The following is a 13,821-nucleotide window of genomic DNA, read 5'->3' as shown; positions in this document are numbered from 1 at the left end:
TTTGTTTGTTTTTGACTATACCTGGCTATGCTCAGGGCTGACTCCCGAGTGCTCAGGGATCACTCCTGTCGGGGTTCAGGGACCCATACAGGGTGCCGAGGACTGAATCTGGGGTGGCCATTTGCAAGGAAAGCACCCAAACCTCTATGACTATCTCTCTGGACCTGAAAAATGTCATTTCTACTTTGTGTACCACCGCTGTCCAATCTCAGAATCTTATTTCCACATTTCCTTTCATTCTGTGTATTTAATGCCTTGGTCTTTTTCACCTTAATGGCTTCCACTTTATATTGACAAAGACCTTTATACAACCTGTGAACAATGAATTATACTCACAGAATTAGAACTAATTAGGGAAAACGTGAATCCTGAGGATAGATGCAAATTAATAGCAAAACTATAAAGCACCAGAATTTTGTGAAGAAAAAAAGAGCCATATAATTAAAATGAGAGACTGAGAAAAAGTGACTGGAACAGAGGAAGGGACAAAAACAGGGTCATGTAAACTGGCCTGAGCCACATGCATTATGAACAGCTGATTGAAGTTCTCAGTATGAAATGGCTTACTATTTAAATCTTCCCTCAAACTTCTCTCACTGCTTTGAGATGTGTATTTGGTCTGACTAGACTAACATGACATGACATGAATCTGGCCTGAACAAGCACTATCAAGAGAAATAAGCATATTTCCTGTCCTCAAAAATCACACACTGGCTCAAACTACGCAACGTTCTAAGTCCAGTAATACTTCTGAGGTATCTCAGCTGGCATGAGCTCTCTCAAAACATTTGGAAATGAATCTACTTACTCTCCATCCACTTCTGGTCTTTTACATACACAGTGAAACTTGCCGCCAAAATCTATATAGAGATCATTTTCCACGATATGAAAGATTCTCCCAGTGACCAGCTTATCCTTGGCAGGGCCCATCTGTGTAAGAGGAGAATGCCTCAGCAGAGACGCGAAGGATTCCACATTTTTTGAAGAGCCCTAAACATAAAAAGAGATATTTTACATGCATTTACTTTCAGCATAAATTTAAAATAAGGGGAAGAGCTGTAGCAATAGTACAGTGGGGAGGGGGCTTGCTGTGCCATGCAGCTGACCTGGGTTTGATGCCCAGCACCCCATAGAGTTCCCTCAGCCCCACCAGAAGTGATCCCTGAGTGCAGAATCAAAAGCACTGTGTACTGCCAGGTGTAACTCCCCACCAAAAGAAATTCATAATAAAGGAGTAATAAACCCTTTCAAGGCAAAATTTAAAATTTTTAAGTATGTATTTTGCTGTATAATTACATTCATTGCATAGCAGTGATAAAAAAAACTTTAATTTCTTGGTTGAAGAAGCCAGGAATACTTTCCAACTTCTTCCTTCCTTGCTGTTCTCAAGACGAACCAGAGAAAAGAAAGCACCAAGTCCAGAACGGAATGTGGCATCCCAGTAGAGTAAGTGTCCTTAATGTGTTGGCACCAGCACTGTCTGTGTTAATGAAACCATGTTCAAGTGTGAGTCACCGTGTTTTAAACAAAGTGTCCTAGTATGAGGAAAGAGGCATGGGGGCTGACACCTGAGCACTTGAAGAGAGCATCCAAAGAGGGGGCAGACTTTAGTACGGACCATCTGTCAAAACAGAAGGGAAAAGGGGCTAGAGAGAGGGTGTGCACAGCAGTGAAGATACTTGTCTTGCATGCAGCAGACCCAAGCATGAATCCTGGACATGGAATATAGTCCCTTGAGCACCACCATGAATGATCCCTGAGCACAGAGCAAGGAGTAAACCCTGAACACAGCTATGTTCCCCAAACTCCCTGGGGGGAGGGGGAAGACTTCAAATTCAGAGTTGGTGAGAGTGACTATTTCAATGTAAATTTAAAATGTTAACATAAAATATTAAATATATTAACATAAAAATGATTTTGAATATTTTTGATTAGTCAGAACATGAGTTTTTGCTGTGCAGTACTTTTAAGTGGCTTGACTGTTATAATTTTTTCTTTTTCCTAAAGTAAAATTTTAAACATTCTTAAACATTTTTTCTTTTAAGAATTTTTAAGGGTTTGGTTTTCTGTGCTGCTCATTTTCTAGGAGTCTTATATATGCTGAATTTACTTGAGGTATAACAAGGAATAATACACATTGACTTTTTTTTTAACCTGAGAAGATTTTTTTTTTCCAAGCCCATATTTTTACAGAAACCCATCAGCACAGAGTCCTACACACCTTAGACATTCATGTAGGGTGTATGCATATACTCTGGCTTAAATTTAAGGGAAGTACTGCTTTTGTTTGTGAGAGCGAACCGTGGCTTATTTTTAAAGCATATAATACTCCAGAGATTACAAATGCAAATGCCAAGCAGGGTTGGAGAATGGTGAGCAGAGAATGCACCAGCCTATCAGGTCCAGCCAATGTCTGGCGCCAGCTGTGGTAACAATGCAAGTCCCATTACACTGCGTCTTTTAATATACTAAGTAATGCCCAAAACCCATATCCCACTGCTCATTTTTACAGCTGTAAAGTGTTGAAATGCTTTTAAAAGTCTTTAATTTTGAAAACTTGACCAGACATACTTTGGCCCATGACCCAGTTTATGGCCTTTGCCTCAGTGAAATCCTTTAGCTTTTGCATGCTCCCTATGTTGTCAAGTCCTCCCCGCTGGAAGGAGGGAATGGAGACGGGTCTGGTCCGGTGGGCTGAAAGACAGCCAGAAGTGAACCCCGAGCCCAGGAGGATGAACTAACCCAAAGACAAGGTGGCATAGAGGGAGATGTCACAGATAGTCACAAAGGCAGCCTGGCTCATTATATTTTGAGCCATAACACTAGATTGGAATTAGCACATTATATTGCTCAAGGTCCTTTATTTTTTATTTGGTTTTTGGGTCACACCTGGCGATGCACAGGGGTTACTCCTGGCTCTGCACTCAGGCGGTGCTCAGGGGACCATATGGGATGCTGGGATTTGAACCCGGGTCGGCCGCGTGCAAGGCAAACGCCCTACCCGCTATGCTATAACTCCAGCCCTGCTCAAGGTCCTTTAAAGAGAAAAAAGCACCTTAAGAAACAAGTGATTCATCACAGAGAGGAAAGGTGCATAAGCCACATACAAGACATGTGAGGTTTTATTGGACACCTTGTGGACTCAACACTGACACATGCATCACCTTCTAGAGGTGGTGTAAAGAGCAAACAATTATTCACCACAAGCACCTATACCAAGCACCAAAGTTCTTTTCTAGAGCAGACAGCAATAGCGTGCTTGGGGGGAGGGGGGTCCTGGCCCACACGTAAGCAGGGAGCGCTCCTGCTGTGTCCTACCATCTGCTTTCCCATTAGCCCTCTCCTGCGCTGGCCTGCCACTCTCCTTTTTATCACGGGGGCAGGGATCTAGATTTCCATTTGAAACCAAGGTCACAGGAAAATGTAGACTTTAGTTCCAATAATTGAACATTTATTGGAGATACTTCTCAGCCATCACAAGAACCCGTTTCCAAATAAGAGTCTTCTTTCTAAGTGTGTAGAGATGTCTGGGCTAGGATGACAGTAAATGGTACTTACCCCTATTAGAAAATAACTGAGCTTTCTAGTTAACAGATCCCTGGTAACCTACATGGTCCCTCAAGCACTGCCAGGAAGTAATTCCCGAGTGCAGTGACAGGAGTAACCCCTGAGCATCACTGGGTGTGATCCAAAAAGCAAAAAGTAATAAAAATAAAGTGGGAGTTAATGTATTTTCTTTGTATGAAGTTATCCCACCACAGCGAAAGACCCCTAAATTAACATCTGAACTTGCTTTAAAATTATGTTAACTGTATATTTTTTTGGAAATGGCATCAAATAGCCAACGTCCTCTTTTAAGAATTATAGTCTAGGGAAAAATATATAGTCTAAAACTATGTCTGATTTCCTCATTTATTTGTCATATGACTCCCAATGATAACTGTCAGTCCTCAATCCCTACTGCTATCTGTAGTGTTAGCTTCCTCACTGCCTTAGCTGCTGGGTGTGGATCATGGATTTCAGTTTCTAATACTGGTTATGGAAAATGTTACTCTAAAGCACATTCACCAAACCGTTACTGTTTATAAGAATATAAGAATTGACTGTCTCTTTTAAGAATCAGTCATAGACATGTCAGAAGGAGAATACAGGGGAGGGCGCTTGCCTTGAAAATGGCTGACCCGGACACAATTCCTGGTATCCCATATGGTTTGCTGAGACTGCTAAGAGAGATTCCTGAGCACAGAGCCAGGAGTAACAAACCCAAACAGATGAAAGAATTAGTCTTAAAGCTTAGATTTCCTGAGCATACCATTTTTCCTCTTTGATGCTTTGAAATGGAATAAAGCTGCAGTTAGAAAGGGGGAAGACAATGGGGTTGCATATATAGGAAAGGACCACATTAATTCACTCATCAAGTATGTTTGAATATTGCCTGTCCTGTACCAGTCTGTTCGAGACCTGACAGGAAAATGTGAATGGCCAGGGAATATGTAGTTAAGCAGATAAGACAACTGAGACTGAGGTCCAAGACATTGCTACAGACAACTCCTATTCTCACTTTAATTTGCAAAAGAGCCCCATATCACAGGTTAAGGGTTACATATAACCCACACTAAGAATCAAGAGAGGCTTCTCTATAAAGGAGTCACAGCACTTGTTCTTTGTTTTGAAAAGAAAATGTTGGTCCTGATGTACCAAGAGTAGCACACCGCATTTGATGGGGTGTACAGTAGAAGGCAACCCATCTCGGGGGTAGGGCAGGGAATGTATATATATACATATATATGTATATATACACATATATATGTATATGCACACAACGTTCAACCTTTAACAATACATTAGTAGTCTCTTATTCAAGGGCATAATGGCTCCATGGTGAAATACAACAATCTTCACATACTTTCCTCTCATAAAACTTTTTGGAATCATTTTTAACAGATTAGTCATAACAAGCAATACAAAATAAATCATTTAGGTCCTACTTTGGGAGCAGGGCTTGGGGGTCGAGGTGAAAATATTCAAAATATGTTAGTGGGAAGATATAATGGTGGTGGGATTGGTGTTGGAATATCAAATGTCACAAATTATTGTAAACAACTTTCATCATCATCATCATCATCATCATCATCATCATCATCATCATCCCGTTGACTGTCCATTTTTTCGAGTGGTCTCAGTAATGTCTCCATTTGTCCCAGCCCTGAGGTCTTAGAAACCTCTCTTTACTCATCCTTCCCAACGGTGCAGCATTGGAGGCTCTTTCAGACACACACATGGGTGTCTGGGGAATGAGATCCATCATTGTTACTGTATTTGGCATATGAATACGCCATGGGGAGTTTGCCAGGCTTTCCCATACAGGCAGGAAACTCTCGGTAGCTTGCCAGGTTCTCTGAGAGGGAGAACTAGGCTATCAGATGTTGTACAGCCACGTCTGGGAGCTTGGTTTTATAGTCTCTGGATGTTGGCCCTTGATGTTATTACATGGCACAGGGGGCAGTTCCTGGGTGCGACCTCCTAGTTACTGGAAAATGGGGGATCCAGGCAAAAGAGGCCCAGTCCCCATCCGAGCAGGCTTGGAGATCTCAGCCCCGGGTCCCACACAACTGGGTTCCTCTGCCGGTTCCTTCATGCGTGAGGCTAGTCCAAACGTGTGGTGAGGGGCCCCGTGCATGGCTGTGGCTGGGCTCCGGAGGTCTCGGCTGTGGGGGCTCTACTCGGGGCAGGGAGGGAAACACAACCCATCCCCTCCGAGGGGCCCCAAGGAAGACAGCCAGGCGTGGGGGCAGAGACTCTGAACAACTTTATAAAAATAAAATTCAAATACTGTGAAAAAAAAATGTTTGCAGTATTATGCAAGGTTGACCGGGGAGGCATCACAAATGGGAAGACCATAACTACAGAGACTTGAGATCAGGGATGATAAAGGGCTACCTGAGGCACTGGCACAGAAACACGGAAGAGAAACAGAGCCGTTTGCTGACTAGTCCCTTCAGCGCAGCACAATTCACAGGTCCCAGAACAACCCAAGTGCCTGAGAACAGATTAGTGGATAAAGAAACTATGGTACACAATGAAATACTACACAACCACTAATAAAAATTAAGTTATGAAATTTGCTTCTTTATAGATGAACATGGAGAGTATCATGCTGAGTGAAATGAGTCAAAGGGAGACAGACAGATATAGAATGATTGCACTCATTTGCAGGATATAAAAATAAAACCTAACAACTTAGTATGAGAATAATAACCGGGGCTAGAGCGATAGCACAGCGGGTAAGGCGTTTGCCTTGCACGTGGCCAACCCGGGTTTGATTCCCAACATCCCATATGGTGCCCTAAGCACCGCCAGGAGTAGTACCTGAGTGCAAAGCCAGGAGTAACCCCTGTGACCCAAAAAGCAAAAAAAAAAGAGAGAGAGAGAGAGAGAGAGAAAATAATAACCAAAGATAGCAGAAACAAGAGCCAGGAAGATGGCTCCATGGTAAAAAACGTGCAATAAGTTGTGGTGAATTGCAGTTAGGACAGAGAAGAGACCACTAAGACAATAATAACTGGAAATGATCATCCTGGATAAGAACTGAGTACTGATACGAGGTCAAGGGACATACACGATACTCTTTCAGTAACAGTACTGCAAATGGCAAGCCGAGAGAGAGGAAAAGAGATAGCGATATAGAGACAGAGAGACAGTAGAGAGACAGTGTGTCTGCCACAGAAGCAGGCGGGGGGCGGGGGAGTGGTGTGGGGAACTAGGGACACTGGTGGCAGGAAATAAACACTGGTGAAGAGACAGGTGTTGGAACACTGTATAACTGAAACCCATTCATGAACAACTTTGTAACTGTGTGTCTAATGATGATTTAATTAAAAAAAAAGAAAGAAAAAAAATTAGGCAGTTGTTTGACTAAAAGCTAAGGCATACTGGCGTGTCCACGGACCTTCCCAACTATTCTGGGAAGCAGGACCTTCTGCAGAGTAAAAGTCTCATTCTAAGACGTGTATAACTCAGCATTACAAAATTTCCTTAATAATACTCATTAGACTTTAAATCATTAAATATTTCCCCTCATTATTATAACTCAAGATGGAAAAGCAGGTACTTATCTTATTCACCTCTAAAAAGCCTCCATGAGTACACATACATTTTAATTCTAGAAAGCAAATAGAAAAATAGAGTGGCTCCTAAGGCACCATTTCTCTGTCTACAGTACCCAATGGCAATGTTTAACAAGCACACCATTAAAAAGTTCTTGCAGAAATGTGTTATATGAAAGATAACTGCAAAAAGTGCTTTTAGATATTAATATGAAATGCTACTGGAGCAATAGCACAGCGGTAGGGCGTTCACCTTTCACGTGGCTGACCCGTGTTCGATTCCTCCGCCCCTCTCGGAGAGCCTGCCAAGCTACCAAGAGTATTGAGCACGCACGGCAGAGCCTGGCAAGCTACCCGTGGCATATTGGATATACCAAAAACAGTAACAATAAGTCTCACAATGAGTGACGTTACTGGTGCCTGCTCGAACAAATCGATGAGTAGCAGGATGACGGTGACAGTGACAGTGACCTACTACTACTTCTTTGTTCTTTTCTGCTCCTTTGTTTTGTTTTTGGGACACACAGTTGTGTTCAGGACTTGCTCTTAGCCCTGTGCTCTGGGACCTGCTTGGAGGTGTTCAAGGGACCATACGCAGAGCCAGGAATTGAATCCAGGTCTTAATGCTTGTATGACAAGTGCCTTACCCGCTCCTACTATCCCCTCGGCCCCTCTATTGCTACTTCTTATTCTAAGCCTGCAAAATAAAAACACAGGGACAATACAAATAAAGTCCAGAAAAGATAGTCAGTACAGAAAACATTTTCTTAGCACCTGTAGACAACTATAGTCAAAGATCCAGAAAAGGCTTTGTGGTAAAGAAGTATTTGCTGCCTAGCAACTAACACGGCTCCAGGATTCGGGACTGGGACAGATCCGAGCCCCGGGGGCCACTGGAGTGGGGCGGCGCCAGCCCAAACCCTGAGTGGTCCCGGCCGCCGGAAGTCACGCCCTCGACCCACCCTCGGCGCCATCTTGATGCCACAATCCACAGAGAAGCGGCAGGCATTCTGGTGAGCAACGCGGCCCGGACAATGCTCCGGACCCGAATCGGGGCCAGCGGATGGAACCCCGGCGACACTGGGCAGCAACTAACACGGCTCCAGGATTCGGGACTGGGACAGATCCGAGCCGCGCGGCTGCTAACGCGGCCCCGCGACCTTTTCTAAAACCTGAAAACATACAATGTTTGAATGGAAAACTAATTATCAAATGCCTGCTTATTAGGGTTATCTTGTTTGGGGATATAACTCCCACAACAATAGTGAGTTTTGTGTTGAAATATGGAGCGTAATCAAGGTGAAGAGAAAATAAAGTGAGGTTCATCAGTTATACAGTTGGGATGGGGGGCGGGGGGTATACTGGGGATTTTGGTGGTGGAATATGGGCACTGGTGAAGGGATGGTGTTTGAATACGGTATAACTGAGACATAAACCTGAGAACGCTGTAACTTTCCACATGGTGATAAAATTTTTAAAAAAATAAAGATTTAAAAAATAAAATAAAATAAAATAAAATAAAATAAAATAAAATATTTACAAATTCAAAAAAAAAAAAAAAAAAGAAGTATTTGCTGCCTGGCATCAGTTTTCGGTCTCATGTCAAAATGCAGTATCAAAGTGTTTGCTGTAACAATGCATTGAAAAATGGTCAGTGAAAGGGATACAACAGCATACATAACTATCCTGAAAAGAAAGAACCTTTACAGGGCCAAGGCACTTGCATGCACATGGCCAGCCCTAGCTGGGTCCCCTGAGGACAGGACTGGGGTAGCTCCTGAGCACCTGACCCAACGCGACCAAGTACAGCAGCACTCCTTCCTCCCCACGACCCTCAACACCCCCGCCGCAAACCTCCTTTAAAATCAGGCAAAAGAGTTCTAAAACACAAACCCAAAGTGCAGTACCCCCAAGGCTGAATGACAACGGAAACTGAATCCACAGTTTTCCAACCTCTCTAAAGTTAGGGCTCAAATATGATGTTTCCTTTATCCCCTCTGTTAAATTAATTCTAATAGATAGAAACAAACTTAAGGGCAACCACGCAGCAAAATTGATGTAATAAAAACAGGGATACTAAATATACCTTTTGAAAGGAAAAAACCTCAAATGCATTTAAAAGGAAGGATCAAGATTTCTGAGCAAAAGTCAGAGTTTCGAAAGGCAACTGGGGAATTGCAATTAGGACAGACAAGAAACCACTGCAGTTCAGCGGGAGAGCACGGGCCTGCACGCGAGGGCGGGCATGAGGGTCAGGCCCCAGCTTCTCTCCAGGAAAAGGAGAGACACAGAGAGTGAAAATTAACCCTGACTTGGGAGTCTGACGAGTGCGACTGGGCATGAGCAGTTCTTGTAACCAACCAGAGTACAAAATACACCCAAACTATACTTATCCTTTCTTGCAGGAAACATATATAGCACCAACTATAAACACAGACGAGACACTGATAATAACCCACTTTCTCTAGAGAATCATATCCAGGTAATAGGCTTTCTCATCGATTTCTTCTGGAGGGGCCGTCTGGGTTCTGGGGGTCCACCGGACTACGGGCTGGGCTCTCCCCTGCCTGTGCTGAGTGCTGGGCAAAGTGTCTGCTCAGCAAGGCTCCAACAGGGCCTGCCGCGTGCGGGTCGCGTGCCTTAACTCCAGGAGAGCTCTCTGGCCCTTTCCCATTTCACATGATCTACCTGGCCCTTCTGTTTATATTAACTGGCCATTCCCTTTAAACATGCTCTGCATATGTTGGAGTTCAATATGAAGCAAAAAAAAAAAAACACCTCAAATTTTATTTACCGAGAGAATAATCCTAGAATTCTAGAATGAGAAAATCAGGCTGCACTACAGTTAAAACCAGAAATATTCTTTTTCAACATTCTTTACCAAATTAGTTGGCATTTTGGGGGGAGAAAGGCGAGGTGGTCCTCACTTCCCGCTGCCATTCCACCAACCACCCTGCGGTTCAGTGCTAGGGCCTGAGGGTACAGTGATGCTTGGGTCCAGCAAGACAGGACCACCCAACCATGCTCGGTGGCCTTTGCGGGTGGGAAATCTGGTGCCAGGGATTCAGCCCAGGTTGCTGTCCTATTTCCCAGTCCCACAAAATATTACCTGTTAAAGACTGTAATTTTTAACGTTGCTATTACAAAGTAGTAAGAAAACAAAGGTTAAATCAAACCTAATTTTGCTATGAAATGGTCAGACTCAAAAATTATACTAAAATGAGGGCATTTCTCATTCATATTGAATAAAACTGGAGCTGGAGCGATAGCACAGCGGGTAGAGCGTTTGCCTTGCATGCGGCTGACCCGGGTTCGATTCCTCCGTCCCTCTCAGAGAGCCCGGCAAGCTACCGAGAGTATCTCGCCCACACAGCAGAGCCTAGTAAGCTCCCCGTGGCGTATTCGATATGCCAAAAACAGTAACAACAAGTCTCACAATGAAGGCGTTACTGGTGCCCACTCGAGCAAATGGATGAATAACGGGACGACAGTACTACAGTGCTACACTGAATGAAATACTTAAATATTTTGGATTGTCCCAGTACCCTGAAAGAACAAGAATGCCTGATTTAGATAGAATATCTATCTAAATAGATATATCTCCTGGGACATTCCAGCATTTTTAAAATTTGAAATTTAAAAATAGCAACATGAAATATTAATGAAAATTAAAAATTACAAAGTATTTGCCCCAACTATATTGCTAAAGATCTAACTGTCCTGCAGTAACATGTAAACAAGCAAAATTAGCAAAATACTGGGGCTGGAGTGATAGCACAGCGCCTTGCACGCGGCTGACCCAGGTTCAAATCCCAGCATCCCATATGGTCCCCTGAGCACCGCCAGGGGTGATTCCTGAGTGCATGAGCCAGGAGTGACCCCTGTGCATTGCTGGGTGTGACCCAAAAAGCAAAAAAAAAAAAAAAAATTAGCAAAATACTATTCTCCATCTTAGATGATATGATATTCTACTTGGCCTTAAAAACTCTTACAAACCATGTTTTCAATGTGCTAGAGTGATATGCCGCCCTCTACCGTTAAAAACAGGAATACAAACAAAGCAGAAAACCAAATCGTGCTCAACTATTGCCACCTTGTGGCAGCAAGATAAGTTAGTTATCCGCTTTATAATAGTTTGATAAGCGGATTTTCTAAGTGACTCAGGAGAGCTAAGGCATCAAAACATTTTTCAATGGAATAAAGATAACTGACTTCAAAAAATGTACCAGAAAATATCTTCACCAGGCCCCTGAAACCCAAGAATATGTTACTGTGGTTTCAAAAATGGAAAGCACCAGGTCCCTGCCCTTCAAACCAACAATCCAATTATTAGAGACAGGGGAGAAAATCAGTATTAATGACAGAGCCCATGGAAAGGAGCTGGGCACACAGCGAGCGTGGAGGCCTAAGGAATCCGCAACTCTTCACAGAGAACAGTGGGGTTTGCAGTGGCTATATCTGACATCCCTGAAACTTGCCTCCATAAAAGTTTAGGGTAAGAAATTCACAATGTGGGGCCAGAGAGGCCTTGCACGTGACCCATGCTGATTTGACGCCCAGCATCATAAAGGGTCTGCTGAGCATGGCCAAGAGTGATCACCAAGCCGTGAGCACCGCTAGGTGTGAGCCCCCATCCCTCCCACCCCACAAATGTTAATAATTTTTTAGAAAATTATGATGGGGCTGGAGCGATAGTTGGTAGAGTGTTTGCCTTGCAGAGGGCCAACTGGGATTCAATGCCCAACATTCCAAATAGCCCCTAGAGCACAGCCAAGAATGATTCCTGAGTGCAGAACCAGGAGAATAAGCCCTGAGCATATCAGGGTGTGGCCCCAAACAAACAAAAAAACAAATTCACAATGAACTATTTTTGAGCATTTCTACTTGAAAGGAAAAACTCTTTTTGAGATTAACCTTTTTGACTTTAACTGTGTATCACTTCTGAGAAGCACAGAGACTTTAATGATATGAATTAAATAAATGGATATAACTTCAGCTTCCCACTATATATACATTATTTAAAATCCAATAGTATACCAGCTGAGAGCTTATTTCACGCTGATAATTTTTCAATCTTCAAACTGTATAAATTTAACTATGATTCAAGTTAATTTTTGTGTGTATAATTATGTATTTAACCCCTTCTGACCGAGGCATTTATGCAAAGAATGAAAAGAGCAAATAAAAAATGATTGCAGGGTAGGACGCTTGCCTTGGATACACCGGTCTGAGTTTGATCCCTGGCACCTCATATGGTCACCTGAACATTGCCAAGAGTGACCCCTGAGCCCAGAGCCAGGAGTGGGCACAGAGCACTGCTGGATGTGGCCCCCAAACAGAAGCAAAACAAAATGATCCCTGAGCCCCAGATACTACAAGCTCATTAATAAAGCTTTTATATATTAATAAAGCTTATGGGCTGGAGCGATAGCACAGAGGGTAGGGCATTTGCCTTGCACGTGGCTAACCTGGGTTTGATTCCTCCGTCCCTCTGGGAGACTGGCAAGCTACTGAGAGTATCCCGCTCGCATGGCAGAGCCTGGCACGCTCCCCGTGGCGCATTCGATATGCCAAAAACAATAACAAGTCTCACAATGGAGATGTTACTGGTGCTTGCTAGAGCAAATAGATGAACAACAGGAGGACAGTGCTACAGTGTTATGCAGCTCACTGATGTTAGTTTATATCATCCCACAGGACATCAAATGCTTCAGTGACTACAACAGTCATAAAGGAAACTATCCGAAGTATACAGGTAAGTGAAGGCAGCAATTTTCCAGCAGCAACCACTAATATAAACTTGAGCTCTCAATATATATTAAAGTATCAAAGTGTTCTAAGTGTTTGCCAAGTGTTCAAACACAGATATACCATGTTTTATTGTTCCACTTTACTGCTTCTTCACAGAGTACATTTTGGTTTTGTTTGGGGGCCACACCCAGCAAGGCTCAGGACTTACTCCTAGCTGTGTACTCAGAGAATCATACCTGGCAGAGTCTGGGCGACCATATTTATTGGGTACTGGGGACTGAACCCGGGTCGACTGCATGCAAGGCAAGTGCTCTTCCTGCTGTACTATTGCTCTGGCCCTGACAGTGCAATTTTTTATAAACCAAGAACTTGTGATCAATTCATCAGTACCATTTTCCCAATAGCATGCACTAATATTATGTCTGCATCATACTTTAGTAAGTTTCACAGTATCTCAAACTTTATTATTTCTTTATCCGTTAACAGTGATCTCTGATTAGTGATTTTACGCTACTGATGTAGCTTTTGTGAAGAGTCAAACATCAGGCCCATATAAGATGGTGAAACTTCATTTAATGATTTATCAGAAGTGAAGGGCAGTGGTAGGCAATCTGGTAAAAAGGGATCAACTGCGTAGTGAAGAGCAAAATGTAGGAGATTTGACTGTTTTTTAATGACACCCCACAAAAGTTTATCTAATGCTACTAACTCAGGATTAACTGTCCTACCCATTGGACTTCCGCTGTCTCTTCTCCTCAGGCTTCCCTGAATTCCCTAAAATACAAGACACAGCAACAATATTAAAATTAGGTCAACTGATCTTGACAATGGCTTTTAAGTGTTCAAGTGAAAGGAAGTCAGCGGTGCTCAGGGCTCACCCGTGGCAGTGCCGGTGGATCATATGTGGTGCTGAATTCAAACAAGTCTGTCACATGCAAGGCCAGCTACCTTACCTCCTATACTA

The 13,821-nt window shown here is 43.1% G+C and overlaps 1 protein-coding gene across 1 annotated transcript in view; it reads right to left on the bottom strand.

Moving 5' to 3' along the window:
- Window positions 1-13,821, bottom strand: part of MRPS28 (mitochondrial ribosomal protein S28) — a 102,477-nt gene that overhangs the window by 84,802 nt on the left and 3,854 nt on the right. Inside the window, 1 exon segment of the mRNA XM_055125808.1 lies at window positions 809-990. Coding sequence (XP_054981783.1) covers window positions 809-990 — 182 coding nt within the window.

This window comes from Sorex araneus, chromosome 2 (assembly GCF_027595985.1).
Source record: "Sorex araneus isolate mSorAra2 chromosome 2, mSorAra2.pri, whole genome shotgun sequence".
Lineage (NCBI taxonomy): Eukaryota > Metazoa > Chordata > Mammalia > Eulipotyphla > Soricidae > Sorex > Sorex araneus.
The sequence above is the reverse complement of the archived record's forward strand: the minus strand, read 5'-3'. Positions and strand labels throughout refer to the sequence as shown.